At 35.0% G+C, this 21,757-nt stretch overlaps 1 protein-coding gene across 4 annotated transcripts in view; it reads left to right on the top strand.

Annotated features, from left to right (window-relative positions):
* The window catches only part of Lmpt (four and a half LIM domains protein limpet), a 130,416-nt gene that overhangs the window by 43,566 nt on the left and 65,093 nt on the right, over nt 1–21,757 (top strand). Inside the window, exon 1 of one of the 4 annotated variants that reach the window (XM_018506107.1) lies at nt 4,505–4,558. The exons of 2 other annotated variants lie outside the window; for them this stretch is intronic. Coding sequence is in view for 1 of the 2 variants with exons in the window: in XM_018506105.1 (XP_018361607.1) it covers nt 14,809–14,843 (35 nt within the window). In the remaining variant the exon portion in view is untranslated. Of the gene's footprint in view, nt 1–4,504; nt 4,559–14,793; nt 14,844–21,757 lie in introns of those variants that run through there. One more of the 4 variants, XM_018506105.1, reaches the window with a different exon arrangement.

The raw sequence follows: 21,757 nt of genomic DNA on the forward strand, positions 1-21,757 counted from the left end.
TCATGCTGAAACTGTTAGGGTTCCAATGACCGCACGACATATCCATTACCCCGGCAGCGTAACCCAGCAGCGGTGAAATTACCGCTCGGTAATTACCCTCCGTGACTTACGGCCCAGCAATGCGGTAATAGCGAATTAATTGCCTGAGGCTTTGGGGAGCAGAGGCGGGGCCACCTTCCAGCATCTCTGCTGCAAAGAGAAAGGCGGGCCCGCTGCGTCGTGTAGTGCATTTATGGTATGGAGATGGATTCACAGTTATATCCCGCCTAAGAGGATGAGTCGAAACACGGAAATCTCGGTCCGCGTTAATTGTGATTGTAATAATATGAACAAAAAAGAATGAATTCCTAAAAATAACAGCACTTGCTTTGTCACAATTTTAACTTGAAAGACACATCGAAATTTTATTTCTATTTTATAACGAAGATAAATGACGATATTGACGAGAGTATTATGGTAAAATTACGTAGATTATTCTTACAGAAATTAAATTTAAATTTAATATTGGAAGGTAATTATTTATTAAATACTGAACAATAATGTTTTTAATATTCAAAATAAATAATTCATCACTATTTTCTATTTTTATTAAATTGGATAAGTATAAGACTCAATATTAAAAGAAAATTGCAGTTAATTCCTTAATTGATATTGAAAAATATGTGTATGATATGAAATAATTTTTCTTGATTTAAAAGTGATTGCAAGCGTTATTTAATACATAAATTAAAAAAAGTATAGTTCTTATTTTAGAGAACTATATTTTTAGTTCTAGTCATTTAGTTTATCTTAAGCATTTAGAAAAAAATAGATTAAATGAAAGAGATGTTAAAATTTATTGCTTCACGTATAAAAAATAATAGTATAAAAAGTAAATTCGATTAATAATAAAATGTTCAATATTAGAAGACACACAAATTGACGCTAAAATATAAATTCACAATCATAAAGAACTCTTCTTAGTACATAAAAAAAATGAGATTCAAAGAAATTACAGTCGGGGCTGTTTATCGCGGAAAACACTTGTTAACGTCACTCGAAGTGGAGAAAGGACGAATGTATCCGACAGGGAACGTAAAATTGATGATGAATCGGTGCCGCTGTATCCTCCACGCACCGTTTTGCACTCGTTGGAAGTTAGTCTCGTTAAGCAGGAAGAGAAACAACAGGCCTGAACATAAGCGAAGAACACGGGGCGCGATTACGCTCGAGATCGTAATACGGCGGGACGCGTAAAAATAAATCGTTGACATTTATGGGCGGTGTGGTGCTTTCGGAGATGTCTCTCTCGCTCACGTCCCGGCTTCGAATGATTAATAACCGATCTCGTTGACTTAGAATAAGCAACCATTGCACAATTTTCAACTTGTGTAAACCATTCATAATTATCTTCTTTGGTAGCTACAGCTACTATAATGTAAAGTATATCTCGAAGATTGCTTTAAACATAGGATAGCTGCACCTACATGAATAATTAATTAATGAATATTGCTAGATAAATAACTTTTTATTAAATATAATATTATTAAAATATAAATAAAATATAATATCGTTATGTATTCATGCCTTAAATATTAAGGCTTCAATTTTTTCGAATATTAGTTTTTATTTAAAAAATGTACTTTATACGAAAAGATAAAAGTAAAAAATAAATAATGAAATTAGGATAGATAAATAATATCAAAACTATATAATCATCATCGTTATTCGTAAAACAAGTAAGAGGTTCTGCTCCAACGGATCCCAATAATACATATAATAGAGTTACGCGCCGACAGGACTCTTCGCATGTATCTTCGACTGTCATTCAATGCGGGGCGTAAAACTGCGTGCGTAAAACTACGAGTGTCCTCTGGCAATGTGTTGCTCATCCGAGACGTAAAATCGATTTGATTTACGACGACTGTATACTGATTCAAAATAAAGTTCTCTCGTGGCCAGTCGCCAGATCTAGCACGCGGCTCTGTCCCGGCTTTGTGAATTTGGACTATCGATGAACGGCACGGCGCCTCCTCGAATACAACCGCGTGTTGGTATTTATAGATTTATAACGTATCAAAGCCAGTCGAGAGCAAATGCAGTGGCAGCTAATTCCATAGCTCTGTCGAGACATTATAACTTAAACATGCATTTACAGTATACTTGAATGTGTTCTGCGTTATAGTAAAATTAGAAATCTATTGCACTAAAACTAAGTAATTTAAAAAAATCTTAGTAAATTTATAATAGACATACACACAGAAATAACTAAAGCAATGAAATGAAACATGAAACTGTGACATGAAAATTTCGTTTACAAGCCAACTTCAAATTTTTGTATAGTATACGAATTTATTATTGTTACAAACATTGCGATTCTAATAGAATATTAGCAAAATATTAAAAATACATAATTTTATTGGAAAGTCTCCATCGATTATTTTTGTTTGATTTCTTTAGTCATTTAACGATGAACTGAATCCATTTCAAACGATTCTTTCAAAGTGAACCGAATGCGTAGCGAACTTTACACGACTCTTTCGCGTATCTATCTTTATTTTTGCTTTTCGTATCGCGTCAAAGAAACTTCAAGCCGAAAATTTTCAGCTCGGTTTATTTCGAACTTTTCGTGCGTGATTGTCGGACGCGACAGGCGACTGACAGTGAACCGCGAAGCAACCGGTGTGATGTGTACTTTTTGAAAATTCGTAAATAATCATTCCTCAAAATGATACATGCGTTACCGCTTATTTATAATACAACACGCATCTAAATTTATTCTTGATGCCGCTACATTACTCAGCGAACGGTGATCTCGGAATTGGGGGGCTTTCACTATTAATAAAATGGTAACTGATGTCTCCAGAAATGGGAAATCTCTATACTTTCGCGTACTTTCTTCATTTGTGAATTGCGTACGGCTGCGTATTAAGTGTAGGATTATTCACTGGCGTAAAATGCATGCGCATCTCGGTTTGCTCAAACACCTAAATATACTTATTAGATATACACACTTTTTCTTTTATGAGCACTGCAACAGCGAAATCAAATAGTAACCCGTGCAATTTTCCATTTATACATATATGCCTGATATAATTCGTAAAGCTGCATAAAAATTGGATGTGATTCTAACATTATAAATTTCTCTTTTGCAAAATTTATACAAAATGTACTTAGCTCTCTTTCTGTTATTTAATTATAACAAGTATTTCAACATAATTTTTACATTGCAATGCAGAAATTAGTTATCTTGTAAATAAACAAAATATTTATTTGTTTTAAATCTTTGTAATTAATCACCGAATTGCAATAAAACTTTAAACAAGTCATTTTAAATATTTAAAGTACTTATACAAAACTTTTGCACATTTTTATTGTTTTTTAAATTTTGCAGTAAATCAACTATAAAAATGTGTTGTCCAATAAAAATCGAATGTTATAAACATAACTTATATATATAATTTATTAAAAATATAAATATTAATATATGTGCTGCATACCTTCTTAAGATCGAGTAATTAGACTTAACAATCACGATGTATATATGTACGAACACCTAGATGCAATGTATCTGTCTAAAACGCAGCTAACTTGAAGCGAAAAGGCATTATTGACCGCGAGTGTGCAATTAGCGTGTACACCCTGCCTCGATACGTACACGCTGTCTCGCGCGTCCGTGAGCACATGTGCGCCGTACCCGCGTGCTTCTCATACACGCGCTCGCGCGCGAACAGCGGCGAGCCATGAGTCACTCTCGAGCGGGCCACAGCTCGCTCTCGCCTGTAACGCGGCTTACGCGGCTCCTCTCGTCGATCTCAACGGCGCGCGGCGCGGCGCGACGGCCCGCGCACGTGCTCCGGCGACGTTATATGCGGTGGTGGCCAGTGCGGGGCCGATTGGCAGCGGCGGCGAGGCGCATCGGCACACGACCGCGTCCCGATTCCGCATACGTGCGGAACCGACGACACGCTCCTTTGGCACCTGTCGCCGTCGCGACGCGTCACACCGCACCGCACCGCACCGCACCGCGACGCGTCGCGTTCTATCGCGACGTTCCGTGCGCCGCGACGCGCCGCGCCGCCGGCGTTCCAATCGCGCTTGCTCCAAATTCCCACTTAATCGCGAATCCGTTCTCGGATCGACCGATTGGTGCTTTCGAAAGGTGCTGCGACCGTTTTCGCGAACGCGAACGGTTTATGTGGACAACTTTGTTTTTAGTCAACTAATTGAACAGTTTTGGAGAGGTTAACAAGATTATAGCAGTTTTGTTGATCCTAAGCAATTTGAAATAAACGATTTTATTAAAGTTTAAATTATTTATAAGGTGATAAGATTGATAAAGTTTAATTATAACATCAAAAAGGAAGATTATTGTATTTGTAAGTGATTCGTAAGAAGTTTGAGTAATTCTCGTTACGATTTGTGTGTGAGAAATATTTATTTTCTGCTTACTATCTAAAAATTAATTAGTGACAACATATGGGAGAATTATAACTTCTGAATGAAAGAAGGAATAGGGAGATCAGAGTGCGATAGTGTTGCCGCGTGTGTGGATTGTTTTACGCGTAGAATGCAACAGGTGAGATCAGCTGACGACGCGATCATCGCTATCGTCTTACATTCGGTGTATTCCTAATTAGTCAAACGGCAAAAGTTGAGTACGCGAGTGTAAGATTGCGTTGTTGGCAATGTATTATATCCACCGTTTGAAATAGTATACTTGAACCTCAGTATAATTAGATTAACAACGGCTACCTGATTTTCTCAGACATTTAAAAACTGCAAACTTTACGTTACACATTTTAATATTAAAACATTCTTTTAGAAATGGCAGAGCGTACACATGGAAAGATATATATATTAAAAAATAAATATGTAAAAAATAGTAATTAAAAAATATAGTTTGAATATTATAATGTGTAATCAATTATGGTTTATATTGATAATCGATTATATATCAACGCTTGTCTATGTTGATATATGTGTTGTTTATTGAGTAATAATTTCTTATGTGTGATTTTAGAATTTATTGACATGATGTTATTTAAGAATTAGGTACTCGTATTTTTATTAATTTTTGCGATTACATTAATATGTTTTAATATGCAATAAGAGCTCATGACAGTATAATGCTTCAAAATTATTTTTCTCAGAATTTATGTAATCAAAAAAGAAAAAATCATCATTTATTTGCGTTTTCTTAGGAAGTTTTCTGCTTATTTTTTGATTAATTTTATTGATAGTATTTGATTTTACACTTTATGCAATTTATAAAAGCCAACAGAGTTGTTAACAATTCGAAAAGAAAAGATAATGTCACGTTGACGAAATTATCTGGAAAGACTGACCCTTTTACTCTCTTTATCTCCGCTTGGATTCTTTCGCGCGTATGCTTACATGTCGCTGTAACAAGCTTCGCAAGCAATCTTTGAATCCGCTATTATCTACGTTAACTCAACCGCGTACCGTTAAGATCCATTTGCTCGCATGCCTGCTCCGGGAAAAAGAGCAGATTTAATACGCTTTTTACGAGCTTTTATACATTCATGGGTTGAGTGATTTAACGACTGTTTTCGCTAATTATTTTCAAAATTGTTTCCATCCAGTTTTCATTCCACATTAATTCATTAATTTTTTATTTTATACATAAACTTGGCAATATGTTCTACAAGAAAGATGTTTTTATTGCATAAATTTATAATATTTTTTGTTTATAGATAAACTTTCAAAATTCTTCATTTTTTGCATAAATAATATTTCGGCGTTGATCATTGAACGTTTACAATTCGTAAAGTTGCTCATATATCTTTTAATTTATTATAGTTATTTTTTGTAAATACAGGACAATATATTTTTTTTTAAAAACTCAAAAATTTAATGATTTGAAAATTTGTCTCATGCAAATATAAAATTTTTTAACAGAATTTTAAATAACCTAACAGTTGACTGCATCAAAAATTAGTACTTTAAAATCAATCAACGTCTCTCAACGTTGTGTTTGTCTTTTTTCTAATAATTATTTATTTCATTTTATTTGAATTCCAGTTATGCAATTATTTCCGTGTGCAGTTATTTCATATTAATCTTTTCGACATTTATCTTTAACCGGACAGGTACTATTTCAGGTCTTTAAACTTAGCTATGGTAAGATCGCATTCTGTGATATCGAGTCTCTCAGAAACTAATTAAACGGTTCTTTCTATGACGATCTTGCTTTAGACGAGGCGGAAATGATATCGATCTAACGGGGATTCGATACGGATCGATGATTCGCTGACCCGAAATTTTAATAATTCGCAACGCACTTTTTTGTTCTCGTATCACAATTCGTGTTATTAATAATAAGAGAGAGAGAGAGAGAGAGAGAGAGAGAGAGAGAGAGAGTCGAAAGTCGTTTTCTTTTTTAATATAATTCTGACACATTTATGGGTATCGCACCCTGTCAAGAATATACCGCTTTCATTTCTCGGATGCATAATTTCTGAAGATTTTTATAAAGTGATAAAATTAAATTTTTTAATTAATACGCTCATAACATTATCAGACAAAAATTTTATTAATTTTGTTTTGGATTATAACAAAATAATTTTTGAAACTGCTATTTTGCCATTTATGGCTATTTTTCCTTTTTTTAAATTTCGCAAACTTTTGACTTTTGAGAAACATCACGTTTAGACGACATGATTGCAGCTGCTTTACCTTTACCTTTAGCAACGTTGTATACAATGTTGTATACAAACAGAATCCTTGAAGACGGGATTGTATATGTATATATTCAGAGTCTCGTAACGAGCAGTGGGATGCAGAAAATGCAACCGGGACGGACGGTTCTTTGCGGTTCTGCACGATTTAAGGCGAGAGAGCATCTCGTTCGACGCGCATATGCGCCTGTTGTACTCTCTCGACCCGTGCTATTCTTAAATCCGGCCACCTATCGCGTTTTTAAACGCACTAAACGCTGATTTATGATACCCCACCTCCTTCCGAAGCCACGATAAAAGACTATTCTCGGTCTTGGACCAGTAACGACGTCCCTGCACTCTTCGTTGGAGAGCTTACGGTTAAGTGCCGCGAAGGCCGATCTGCGTTCTCTATAACGATCTATCTTGCATGCACCTAACGAATACGACTTAAAGCTGTAACAGTGTATAACTAATATACTTGTAGCGTGAAATACCTAAGAATACATTAGAACCATTTCGAGTACTCTCTAAAATCTTTGGAGTGCAATGGAATCTAATTCTAAAGGCGATTGAGCCAATATTGAAAAAGAGTGGCTTAATTGTCCATTTTCAAGAATGAGATTTCATTTTTTAGAGTTAGAATCCACTCCAAAGATTTTAGAAAGTACGATATACAATATTCTACAACAAAAGAAAGTATATCTCGTAGCGTTAGATATTGTTGTTATTTTATAGAAAATTACGTTAAAAGGCGAGAATTTATTAATCTAAGTGCTATTATACAGTTAGCTTTATTTATAATTGAAAATTCCTATTGCCAACATATACTAATTATTCTTAGCGATTTTGCTTGTTATTTTCTGGATTTTTCGCGAGTTTACGGATTTGCTGTGCGTTTGTCTCGAGAAATGGTGCTCGTGTAAGTAATAATTTGCACAGCAGAATTATTGTGCGGCGATCACAAGCAGGTGTGTTATGCGGTGCGTGTGGGTCTTGGATACGTTCACCCACGCGATATGCAGTGAGATCACCTTTATACTTTAACTCCGTAGTCACGACCGCGCCGAACTGTCGTATTGTCGAGTGAAAAATAATGCCTTTGTGAAATAAGCCCGCAGGACTTACGAAAATGTTTTTGTACCCACATACCCTGACATCACACTTTTTTATTGTCATGCGGGTAGTTCTTGAAAGTGAAACGTTTCACCGTCGTAGAACATCTAGACTTGGATTAAAATACCCGTACTAATTACATGAAAAATTTGGATCCTGGTGAAATGAATTAATTTTCACATATAATGTAGCTTATATTGAGGTTATATAGCTTATGATGTGATAAATAAAAGATGTATAGAGACATAATTCTCAATAATGGATAGTTTTTGAGCTATGATATATCAAAGGTGTAAAACTTGCGCGTTTGTGAAGTACTTTTAACACACTATAGCTCAAAAACTATTCATCATCGAGCCTTGTATCTGTAACATTTTTTATTCATTACGTTATAAGCTATATTATTATCATTATACATAAGTTAGGAAAACTAACTTATTTCACTGGAATTCAATTTTTCAATTAGCGAGGTACTATGACATACTTATTTTAGTACAAAAATTTTATTTTGCTGCGAAAACATTAATATTAGTTTTTATTTTACATGAGAAATATTTAAGCAATAGAAGAAAATTATTAATATAACTGACAAATTATTAATATTGCTAACAAATAATAATTAATATTAGCAGATAGTATTTTTTAAATTGATAATTAAACACAGATAGTATGCAATACTTCACGTGTAAAAATGTTAGTTTAAAAGTTGTTAACGCATAATGACGCGATTAGGATTCTCTATTTACGTCATAATTTCTTCTCGAAAGAGAATCTCATTATTAACGATACTCGTATTATTTCTAACGGCGTACATTTCCCATCATCGGGAATGTTGAGAGCGAGTTTCAAGGGTAGAAATCATGTGCAACAGCGAACACGACGTTGTTGCGTGTGAATGTGTCACATTGACAAATTACTTCGACTTAGTGTCGTACATTTCAGATTTGTTCGCACGTGCACCGTCTTCGTGCAGGACATTTTAATTTGTGGACGTGCAGGAACGTGCCATACGACGAATCTTCAAAAAGGATGAAACCTTAAAGATATTGGATCCCATAGTTTTCTTTCTTTCTTTCATTGGAAATGACATAAAAGCAAGAACGTTAAAATTAGGTCGTTCTTTGAGGACAATTCAAAAACGGATAAGCAGGGCTCTCCAATTTGTGTATCACAAAGGGTCTCCAAGTGTGCCGCGAAAATTTTAGAGAAGTTAAAAAAAAGCAAAAAAATTTTGAATTAAATCATTTAAAAACGCGAATAAAAAAATGTTTCAAAAATTGTGAAATTTATCTAAATTATATTATGTTTATTCTTATTTTAATTTCAAAACGATATCATCATTACAATAAAATAATTTTAAAATTATAAAAATTACAAAAAATTTAGTACTTTACTTTTTATATTTTTGAAAATCGTGTTAGCGACAGATCTGTGCTCAACGTTGAAGTGTATACACCAAATGATATATCTTGAGAAATTTAGCTCACTATTTAATGTGCCGCGAATTGAACAAATTCGAAAAACGTTACATTCAAGAATGTGTCGCGATGATAGTGCTGGTTTCAAGATGGAATAGGACAATTAAAAAAGCGAGGGCACCGGATTTACGGTTAATCTGGGCGAGGCTGATCATAATTTCACAGGCCGGTTCTTGGCCCATGTAATTTGAGAACTTCAGGGAAAGGGCAGGCAGCGACATTTCTGGTAAATATCGTGCTTCCCGTATTACTTTACCCGCGTCATGGTCACAATTGCGAAAAGAGAGGATTAAATCGTTTAGCGATGAGGCCATAAGGCATTCGCTAAACAAACCGAAACTCGAAAGAGTATTCCAAGGATCGCGCGGTATTTTCGCGCCGCGTGATATTCCTCTTTCATCTCCTTCAACGGTTCACGTACGCGCAAGGACGTTGAAAGAACATATCCCTCGCTCTTTCCGCACTCGTTTATCGAAATAAATAACGCGTATAGTCTTTGCACGCGAAGAATAGCATAAAGAAACGCATTCGGCGAAGTTTAGGATTCGAGAGAGAGTCGAGAGAGAGAGAAACCCGAATCAAACAAATTCCAAGAAGTTTGTAAGAATATTAGGTTTGTTCGCGTTGCTTGTACTTTTGGCACTCGACATCTTCGCTTTCTCTCTTTTTAAGGCAAAATATGTATCTATCTCATTTTAAGAGCAAAAATATTTGGAGATTTCATGCAACGCGAACAGACCTATTGTAAATCACGAATAAGTATTTTTAAGTTCATTTTATCCACTGTTATTTTTCTACTAATTTTACTCCAGTTTTATTTAATATCATTACTATCGCAGTTCCAATCTCATGCCATGGCGAATAGACGTTCTTTAAGGAACTACGACCGAGTGAAATCATGATCCACGACATGCAAGTATAATTAACGTCGCTTATCATCTTCAAGTGGAAAAATCGGCGAATATTGCATTATAGCACGAACGAATGGGACTCCGATACGTTTATCAACCGCTTGATGATATAATCAACCACTCCAGGGAAGAACTATTTCTGGAGATCACGGCACGACGCGCCTGCCCATTTATTGCGTCTAATGCTCGGCGTTAATAGCCCCGTCACGAATTCCGTGGGCACCCGCGCGTCGTGTAATAGAGACATAATCGACTTAACTTTACGCTCAGCTCGGTTCGCTCGGCTCACTCGCTCGATCGCCTCTTACTATCACGATCCGTAATAATCGCCGCGGATCTTTGATCTCCGCGCGCGATTATATTTATGATTTTCTTCACGACCGTTTCTGCCGGCGGAATTGCATCGTATCGAATTTAGTTTGCGGCATATGTGCGCACTGCGCGTAAAATAGTCTCGCCGGTAACTTGGATGCGAAATAAACAGGATAATTCTTTACTTTCAAACGATGTCCGATGGATGGATGGATATTGGACGCGAATTCAGGCAACAGCGACAGTGACTTGGCAGCGATTTCGTGTCGTTCCAAGCAGGACCGGACCCTGAAGAAAAAGTCTATAAATGCTTCTTTTAGACAATATGTGGAGATATATGAATAAAAATTAAGTAAATAAAAGTATAATATATAAAAAAATTACAGCTAGAAAATTAAAATTGAACTTTTCGTTAACTTTTTATAATATAGTGTATTTGATGTGGTTTTGAAAATCATATAGCGAAGCTCTTCAAAAACAAACCAATCTAACATTGCCTGTGAGAAATGCATTTTCTTTGCGTCATTCACGCGGCTATTTGTTTATGATGGCACCTATACGCGCAATGCGAACATTCGGATAAAAAAAGAAGTTAAAAACGAGCTTCTTTGTGAGAAACTAGAAATATACACACATATGTCAAATCTGAAAATATAATTTTGTTGGATTATTAAATTATATGGGCTGCGTTCCGTTTCACGCATGATGCTCATGATGTATCATTTTATCTTTAATATTCAGTGAACAACAAGGATAAAACGATATATCATGCGCACCATGCGTGAAACGGAACTCACCTATAAGCTCAAATTGACCCAACAAAATTATTTTCAGATCTGTACCGTCTTATAAAACTAGTTAGTAGAAATCTAAAGTATGATCGAAAAAATTTGAGTCCTACATAATTATTTTGAAGGTTCAACAAAATTATTTTCGGATCTATATAGTTAGCTAAATTTTTAGATATTTCAACAAAACGGTTCCTTCCATAGTAAACTCTCTCTCTTTTTAGATTAACTTTAATAAGAAAATTTCAATATCAAAATATGTTACGCGGTCGTAAAATTAATTACACGTTATTACGCCTTTGGCATAATAACGAGAATCCATTGAACTCGCCGGTCGCACGATTATTTCGAAGCCTCTCTTCGTTACTCTTTGATACAAAGTGCGCATTTTCGCCGTATCACATTATATACTTCAACGTGTCAGTATCCGGCGCATAGACACGCGACACGCTATGTATGCATGCGTGTTCGTCTGCATGCGAAGCGCACACGCATAATCACGTCGTCGTCGTTGCCTCTCGCTTCGTTGCCGTCACATGAGAATGCAATGCGTGGGTGAACTCAAGCACGAAGGAGTTTAGAATTCCCCGCGAAAAGCGTGTCATCTTCAGTTTACATGAAGCCTGCCACGTGTCCCTCGCTTAGAAGAATATCGTGAACATTCGTTGAAAGTAGCTTCCTCTTTATGATGCAATGGCTACATTCAGCGGGAAAAGCAACTTTGCACGCAACTGTTGTAAGACTTTTTAATACGATTGGTTATACATTTAGTATTGCAAATAGCATATAACAAATGTATAACTAATCACATTAAAGAATCTCATCACATTTCCAAAGCTGTTTTTTTTCTGCTAAACTTTATTTTATTATTTATACGACTCGTCATAAATCTTTCAATCAATTTATTTTGACTTCTGGCAAACGTGAAGATGAAGAAGCGCTTTATTTAAGCGGTTAAATCATAAGAAATACGTTTCACCGACATCTTTATCTGATATCTTTGTCGGGGCAGTTTTGATTCAATCTGATGTAGCGTGCACATGCCGCACTACGTATATGGAACACGCACAAATAATTTATAACGCGAACGGGCGTCGGAAGCGCTGAAGTAAACGCACCGTATAAATTTCACGGATGTCACGATGCTACAATAGGCGGAGCGAAAATTAAGAGTGACGGAAGAATACGATTAAATCAACCTTGGTGATGCTCAGTGGGGGTGACCGTGACGTGGCATGATTGAAAAGACTTGTACATCGCTATCAGAACGAACACTCTAACGCACTCCAGATCGCAATCTATTGTTTTGATTTATTCAAGTATACTTTAATTTTAACGTATTCTGACACCCTCTGACGCATACTGTACATTCTAAATTTCTTGCAGTGAAATCTCACTTCAAGAGAGTGAAAATGCAGCCATCCTTGAAAAAAAGTGAAAATATTTCACTTCTTGAAAAAAAAATGACGATCTTCACTCTTTTTAGAGTGAAATCTTATTTTTTTGGAATGAGATTTTACTTTTTTGAAATGAAAATTCACTCTAAAAAGAATGAAGATCGTCACTCTTTTTTCAAGAAGTGAAATATTTTCACTTTTTTTCAAGGGTGGTTGCATTTTCACTTTCTTGGAGTGAGATTTCACTGTAGGAAATTTAGAGTGTACCTTTTCACTTATGTCGGAATACTCTATTTTCAAATCTTTCCTAACGTACGATAATATGTTATTATACTTTTGATCCTACGTATCCTGAATTTTATTTTATCAGACTTCAACAGTATTTCAACAGTAACAAAGTTCTTAAATGTAATGTTCACGTTATCACGTCACTACGTAATATTTTACGTAATTTTAAATTATCAATTTAAAATATGACGTAAATAAAGCACATTTGGTTTGCTAACTAGTTAATAAGGGTTTTATAAAACGCAGACATATGAAGGCAAATGTTTAATGCTAGGTTCGATGAAGGGTTTAAAATTATCGAATAACTGATGTTAGGTAATATCCATGACAGACGTCGATAAATTCTTCTTATTATATAAATTGAAAGGCAGATAGACGCAAGCGTGGGCGTCCATTCATTCGCGACAGACACAGCGCGTATATGTATGCTGTCACGGAAATTTGTAATGCGCAATCCATGCACGAGCCATGGCAGGAAACACATCGCTTTGTCGGCTGGCACTTCATTGCGAATTTCTTCTGCTATCTCTTACAATCGATTTTACATTTTAATCTCCGAATATACTCGTATTTGGTTTCACAGTTACGATACAAAAACGTATACACATTCCATACATATATTCTGTTATTTTTATCATTGTTTAAATTACGTATAACTATAAGTTATATGTAACTAGATGAGAGTTATAAACTTTAAATTATATAACTACATATATAAGAGCACCATGATAATTTTTTACTAATATTAATGTTATAAGTATAATTTATATTTATGTATACACTATATACATTGACAGAAAATTATTGCTTAATCAAATAATATCGACAAAAAGAATATATTCTTAAGAATATATTCTCAAGATCAAATATCTTCTTTGTTATTTTTAACAAGCCTTAAAAATCTTTTTGAGTTGTAATGATTTTTTATGATTCTTTATACAGTTAAATTAGTATTTTTGATAATTGATAGAGTAATATTTACTTAAATCATTCATGACAATAACTACGAAATCACATTTCTTTGTTGAATCACTTTTGAAGTAAGACAGCGATATAACAAATTGTTCCTTTATCCGTCTTTTGACGATTTGACAACGTAAATAAATAATTCGGTACCAAATCATTGGAAGAATTCATGAAGTGACTAAGAGCACCATTCAATCGATGAGATAGAGGAACACGTATACGCTTACGTGTCGAAACTACAAGGTAACCGAACAAATCGATAAATCATCAACGTAAAAGTCAACTATCGACGCGATCAGCTGGCATTGACAACGTACGAGCATGGCGGCGAATCATCATCGCATGTTTCGCGCCTCTTCTCAGTGCGTACGATCGCGTCTTCTCTTCCGGACGTATACGTGCCTGCGTGCATACATGCGTACATTACTCTCTTCTTTCTGTCATTTCCTATCTCATTCGCTCGCGCGCCACTGCTAAATTTAGAGTATGATCGTTCAGTTGTCCGCGCTATCGGGACAAACAGCTTGACGATAAAGTTATTGAACGGGCGTTTGAGAGCAGGCTGCAAGTCGGCGAGAGAGAACTTGAATAATTGTGGCGAATCCTTGTTGAACGACGCCTCTTTGCGTCCGTAAATCGCGAATAAAGATTGTTTTCGATTAGAATGGTCTCATTTCTGTTTACTTCGGCCCGGCGATCATAAATAGATTCATTGTGTCGTTTTAATTGATTGATCGATTGATTGTGACTCGCAATTTGGTCAGCGAATTCCTTCACGATTCTCGTCACGTTTCTCCACGTGGTCGCCACGTGCAGATCACTCAATTGCTGCACCCGAGATGGGGGCTAAATGAGAGAACTCGTGGCACGCGAGCGACATTCTTAAGAGCAAGATGCATCGGGAGGATGAAATTTGTCACGACCTGCGGTGAGTTTTATTTGCAAATAAGAAAAGTATCGGAATTTGTAAACTTTAACGCGACCGTTAATTGAATTATTAAAATATTAGTTGAAAAGTGAGGTATCGGAATGATGGTTTTAAGAGAAATGTGCTTTTCATTCAAAAGATTTATAGCTGAGCAGATGTATCTGATAGATTTGAGACATTCCGGATCTAGATGATTTGCATGAACTATTTAGAAGGTCTGCTTATTTTCGTATTTTCGTCGAAATACATTTCGCAAATATTGCCCGAAGGTGATTTAGAAAGCATTTTCGTAGCTATTCGTAGTTATTCTCGGACTCTTGATTTCTGCACGTGTCATTACGCGCATTCAGATGCAGAAGAATTTATATGCATCTGTGTGTCAGCAGCTTGGTTTAAAACCTCTTCACAAGTAATATACGTAGAGTTGTATTGTGCCATTATATTGCAACCATATTGTAACACAGAGAGTAGTATTTTACTTTAATAGATATTTATCGTCATTCAGTATACATCGAGAAAAATTTCTGATTAAAAATGAAGGAACCAAAAAATTGTAATCATACAATTAAAAATATCTCAAATAGAATATTAGAAGACAGTCAATCAGAAAATTCTGATTTGTCTATTTTCAATCAGAATTTCAATTAATACAATCAAACTTTCTTTTCCAGTGTAATACTATGAAATGTTTTTTTTTTTTTCAAATTACTTAGATATTTAATTGAAATATTCTTTATTCTAAATACGATACATATAAAGGAAACTAAAGAAAAAAAAGGGTTTACGTAAAAAATTATAAATAAATATTATACTTATGTGCAATTAATATTTATTTATCCTATATAACGATGGAAATAAATGATGGAAATGTTTATCTCCATCCTAATGACAAACAGCCTTTTTGATTCCTTCTTGGCTGCGTTAGATAAACGCTACCATTTAATTTTCGGAAAACGCCAAAAACTTGTGATTAGCTTCTTTGTGACTGTCACGTATACACCGGGCATCACGTTCGAACTCGCACGACTCTTGGCATCGCGCCACGCTCGTGATCGAGCACCCGTCTTTACGATCTGAGTAAATAAATGCATCTTGCTTGTTGTGACAAGCGCACGTCATTGTCCGAAACTGCACTACGCGCAATTCTTCTAAACCCGGCAGAGACACGGGTAATATTTTCTGTTGCCACGCAGCTATTTCGTGAATGTAATGACATCTGGTATAAATATTCTCTAATCCTATTTCGTATTATACGAATCCACGTGATATGTATATAATTATTATCTAAATATAATTTAATAATTATATACAAATTTCGAATATTATTATTTTTTCTCTAAAGCTTGTGGACTCCAAGCACTGAGTTTATAAGGTTTAGTGCATAAAACGACTAAACCCTTGTGGAGAACCGAGTTAACAAATGCTGATAGTAAATCGTCTTAAGTTATTACTCCAAGACGGAAAGAGATTCGTACTAAACGTCCCCCTCTACAGTAAAACGCGATAAGTCAGTTAGCAGTCTCGCTACTAAGGATTCTTGGTCTGGGAAACCTGCTAGCGAGACTATCATATCATGTAGCACTTCATAATGTATTTCGTACATTTCGTGAAACGCTAAGTAGCTGAGATGATATAATTTTTGTTATAAATAGAAGAACAAAATTTTTTGATTGATTAAACCGTTTAAGAAATGGCATTAATGCTGATAAAGATGATATTTAGTATCAAATTATTAATGTTAATCGTATCATTTTATGTACATTGCGAATTTTTGAAAAAAGATAGAAAAAAGAAAAAATAGTTTGATGAGAGAAATAAACGTAAGTGCATTAGGAAGATGTGATATTTGACAAATTAATATAATTAATATAATAATTTATTACATAAAATAAACATATTAAGATACAGACAAGAAGAAATCTGTTAGCCGTGTATTTTGAGATTAAAATAATTTTAATATATTGAAAAAATTATAATTTTATTACTAATTAATTTGTTGCATTAATTCTCCTCTTTCAATAAAAAGTAAAGTCTCAAGTTAAATCTATATTGCCAAAAAAATAAGAGATAATGATTACTTGTGATGTATGTATATTTAATACGTTGCTCAATATAAAGTATAATGTATACAGCATATAATGTATACAGCATAATCAAGCAATAAATGAAATTCGTGCAGGAAAGTTATTGCGTTTGAATTCTACGAGGAATAAAATCCTGCTGTTTAGAAATTTCACGGCACCTAGCGCATGATTCGTTTCTGTACTGAGAAACGTAATATCCCCGCTTAGATGACGTCCGTGTGCTGCGTGCATCTCATTGTGAGATATACTTTGCGCCAATCACTGGTGGGTTAAATAACCCACATGCGAGTGTGTAATCTCGCGCGCGGCAGGAAGATCAGCATAATGATAAAGGGCTGTAAAACGACGCGTGAGATACTAGTCGAGTGGGCTCTTGTTTATAACATTTGCTTTACGATTAAGGCGGTCGACTGCCTGATTGTCGCTTCGGTCGAGGATTTTCGAGAGATAACGAGGTCATTCCTTCGCGATAATCCTTATCGACTGAGATGCCACTGACTGGAAGTACTGGAACCCCAGCGTCCCCAGCCGCTGACAGTCGTATTCAGTGCTGAAGCGAACGCAACGCAATCATCATCCGTGTATTGTATTTCGTGTCGTATTATGCTAATTTCCTCGCGAGTGCCTCGAAGTCCGTTGTCCATCAAACCAATCCGCGAGCTCGAACTAATCCATGCGCGAAGTACGTTTGAGTTCATTGCTATCATAAGTGTGTGTATGTATGTGACGGAAATCGTATCCCAAGCAGAATAATAGGTCATAATGTCATTTTGACGTTAAGTAAATTGTCACTAACCGAAGAGTAATTTTTAATAGGTAATTTGGAGCTATTTTGACATCATGATAATTTTATATTTCTGCTTGAGATACTTCCAAGTAGAACGTCCTTTTGTCAGTAGTCTCATTCTTAAGGATGTATAATATTGTATTATACATATTTTTTAACAAAGTTTATACATTTTTTTAACAAAATGAAAAGATTAGGAAAAAATTAGATTTTTCTACATTGCATTTGAAAGTAATACAAAACCTTGGCGGTTTAAAACTTGGATTATAAATTATTTCAATAATAAACAGATATGTTTTTAAGAAATGTGTTTTTAAGTTAAAATGATAAAATTTCCATTTAAACTAAAAATTGCACTGTTAAATATTAAATATTGAAAATTTATTAAATATTGACCTAATTGAACTGTTTCATGTAACGTTCATTTTTTATACGGAAATATAATTTCCAATTCCAGTCACTTTTTACATCCTTAATCTCAATTTTAATAGAAATCACGCGTCGATATTTATTTTGAAAATAAACGAAAAATAAATTATAACACAGCTCATATTAAAATCCGACTTAGACTGGAGCGATTATCTTTTCTTAAAAGGAATAAACGGAAATTGATAGACTAAGAAATATGATAGAAGATTAAGAAAATAGATTCTAGAAGGAACACGTTATTTTCGTTAATCGATTTATCCGACACTTCGCGCATCGCCATTAAATTCTCATAAACGTGGCCATAAGCGTGCATAACATCATAGACGCATCAGAGGTAACGATGACGAGCCTTCATGAGCGATTTACGTCATATTTCGCTCGTAAACGTTTTTGTAGACGATAAATAATTCGAAATTACTATTTCAACAAAAATTGAGATCACAGTGATCATATCTCATAAAATTTCGCGGATATTGGCTATTATTACGGAAATAACGTTTTTAATAGGAAATATACCTTGACGAGATACATAAATTTGTTTTTGTCGCGTGATATACTACGTTCCTGCATCTCGATAATAATTATCATAAAACTAATCAGTGAGCGCTCAGTGCACTGAAAAAAGAAGTGTTTAACTTTAAGATATTAAAATATTTTATTCTTGTCTCTATTTTTTAAAAGCTTAAAGATATTTTAGTTTTAAACTTTTTCAATAGACAAAATACTACATGTTTGGATTTAAAACGCATAGTGTTTTAAATCCAAACACATAGTGTTTTGTCTATTGAAAAAGTTTAAAACTAAAACATCTTGTGTTTAAAACATGGGGACAAAAATAAAACACATTACTTTTTACAATGTGAGTCTTTAATATGATTGGTTTTTTAATTCTTCTAGATTTGAGTGTATCTATATTTTAAAAAATATTAGTGTGGATTTAACATCTTGTAGTGTCTATATAATAGCTTAGCACCGAGACACTACCAGTGTCTCCAAACTCTTCAAAAATCGTGTTATTATCAACGTGGTGTGGATTTATAATCCTGATGTTTATATCAACGTCATAATATGGATTTTAAATCCATGTTAAATCTACGTTATATAGTTGGTGTTAATATTAATACAAATTGAAATGAAAATTATACAAACACAACATGGTGTTAAATTTACTCCGATTTAGAGTGTAGGAAAATCATATTAAAGAAATTGAATGCTGACTGATTAGTTTTCTCTGTTGAACGCAGCTAATGTCAGCATCTCAGGACATTACCAGTTGCACCGTGTCAAAGTCCGACTCAGTGCCGGGTAAGAAAGTTCTCTTTCTTTGTTCGCCTAAAAGAAGGCGCCCTAGCTTTAGCGAAGTGATATAATCGGTGCACGCACTGTGTAGTATACAGTGAGTTCGCTTGAAACTGCGATTCATTTCGATGCGCGCGCCGCGGAAACACGCAAATAAAGATAAACGCAGACGTGGCTAATGTGGCCGTAATGTGGAACAGTCGCGAACGTACCGGGATCCACGAATAATCTGTGGGATGATTTATGACCTATATAACGAACGCGCAAATTGGTCGAGAACTCTGTCAGGTTCTTATAATGTTTTCTTTTATAGTATTTTCGATGGTGTGTATATATATATATATAGAGCAAATCATAAGTTATTTCACACAAATCTTTTAACCGTTTCAAACTGTCATTCATGTCGTCAGTACTTCTCTGAATTGCACCAAACATCCACGGTCGCATGCAATACATTTTTCTTTGATTTTTATATCTTACATTTAGGTATATATATGTTACATGTTACATATTTTGTATATGTGTGTGTATATTCAAATATATCGCTCCCTTGCTTCAAAAGTGTTTACTAAAAAAACACGATTTTATTACCACGAATGCATTAAGTAAACATTATCCTATCATCAAAAGTGGAATAACATAAAAAATTATCAAAGGGAGCTTTCCAACAAGAGACATAGATAGAGCATGTGTTTGAAATACATTTATTTGAAAAACAGTATTGATAAGACAATTATATTTTGCATTTTGTATTTTGTATTTCAAATACTAACATTGATAAAATCAACCTTATTATTTGAATTACAAAATCCAAAAACTTTCAATCTTTCGATTTTAAGTACGTAATGCTTTTATGTAATCCACTGAAATGAAACGTACAAAATACGCTTGTATAGCAAATAATGTGTTTTAAATAAAAGTATCTCAAATACATGCCCAATCGTGGATACAGATGATACAATATAATCATTACATCCTTGTTGTTCATTAATGTTAAATAAAGATGAAATGATCACTGTGTTACACAGTATCGCTTGTTGTAAAGCTCCCAAAATCGTTACAACTAAAAAAAGGGTAATTTTGTAAGGGTTGTGAAACGAAAATAATAAAAATAACATTTGATCATGTTAATCTATTCTTTTTAATATTATTTGATTGAATAATTTTTTTTAATTGAGAGAAATAGTTTTTCCCCTTTTCTAAAAGATGTAACTTTTCGAGTTGTGCCACTTTTGAAGTATGAAAGCAATACGCATAAGGAAAATACAAAAATTGAGACGATACGCGTTTGCCCATTCACTCGACGTGTCTAGTGACGCATGGAGCACGATTGACGGTGACCGCTTGCTGCAATCGAGAAGCAGCGCGGAAGATAGTGACATAAAGCGGACGAGCGCTATCCAGGACAATAGTCGTAATGAAAACCAACGTCCGAAGGTCGCCGCCGTGCCTTCTTCTGCGACCAGACCGTGTCGCTTTGCCTCGCCTCGCAGGGAACGAACCAGTCGAAACTTGTGCGTGGATGAGCGTGGAAGACGATTTAACATAATCGGTAGAACTCACAAACGCGCGATCGGAAAAAAAAAAGATTCTGCATATCGAGATAAGAAACGTATTCTCGCACGATTTCAGCGCGACTGCCAAGATCGTTTCGCAATCAGTATCAGATAAAAAAAAAAGATTAGTTTATTGCGCGTAAAACATCGTCGATATAACCGAATGCAAATATCTGAATGTGTTATTCGCTACGAAGTAATTTAAAAATTACAAAGTCGACTATTACAACACGGTGCTGGTTCGATTGAAAGCTGTGCGGCTTGAAATAAAAATATCGCATTTTGCGGGTGAGGCAGAATTGTAACGATGCAACGATGGTTACGTTACACAGAGCGTGAAGCACTATCACTATCATGTCTTCCCTTCTTAATTAAATGCACGATGATACACCAGCTAATTAAATGCACACCTAGCGGAATTGCGTCATATAATTTCCTCAACGATAGTGTATAATAATAACCAGAGTCACTCGGTGCCGTTTTCCCCCACTCCAAGCGGCGCGCGCCGCGAAAAGCAGTGCTGTCTACGTCGCTAGGAAAGAAGTATATTATTTGTTAGAGTTGTAATTCAAAAACTAATTGGAGCAGAGAGGCAGTTGAGCTCCTAAAAAGCGACGAAGGGCTTTCCGACAATCCAAACAATTAATGAAACACTCCAAACCGACGAGAACAAAAAAGCTGATGACAATGAGAGGGACAAACTGATGGGCATTGGCCTTCTCACAGGACATATGAGTATACATTAGCTTCTCAGAATAT

The sequence above is a fragment of the Trachymyrmex cornetzi genome, unplaced genomic scaffold, assembly GCF_001594075.2.
Source record: "Trachymyrmex cornetzi isolate Tcor2-1 unplaced genomic scaffold, Tcor1.1 scaffold223, whole genome shotgun sequence".
Classification (NCBI taxonomy): Eukaryota; Metazoa; Arthropoda; class Insecta; order Hymenoptera; family Formicidae; genus Trachymyrmex; species Trachymyrmex cornetzi.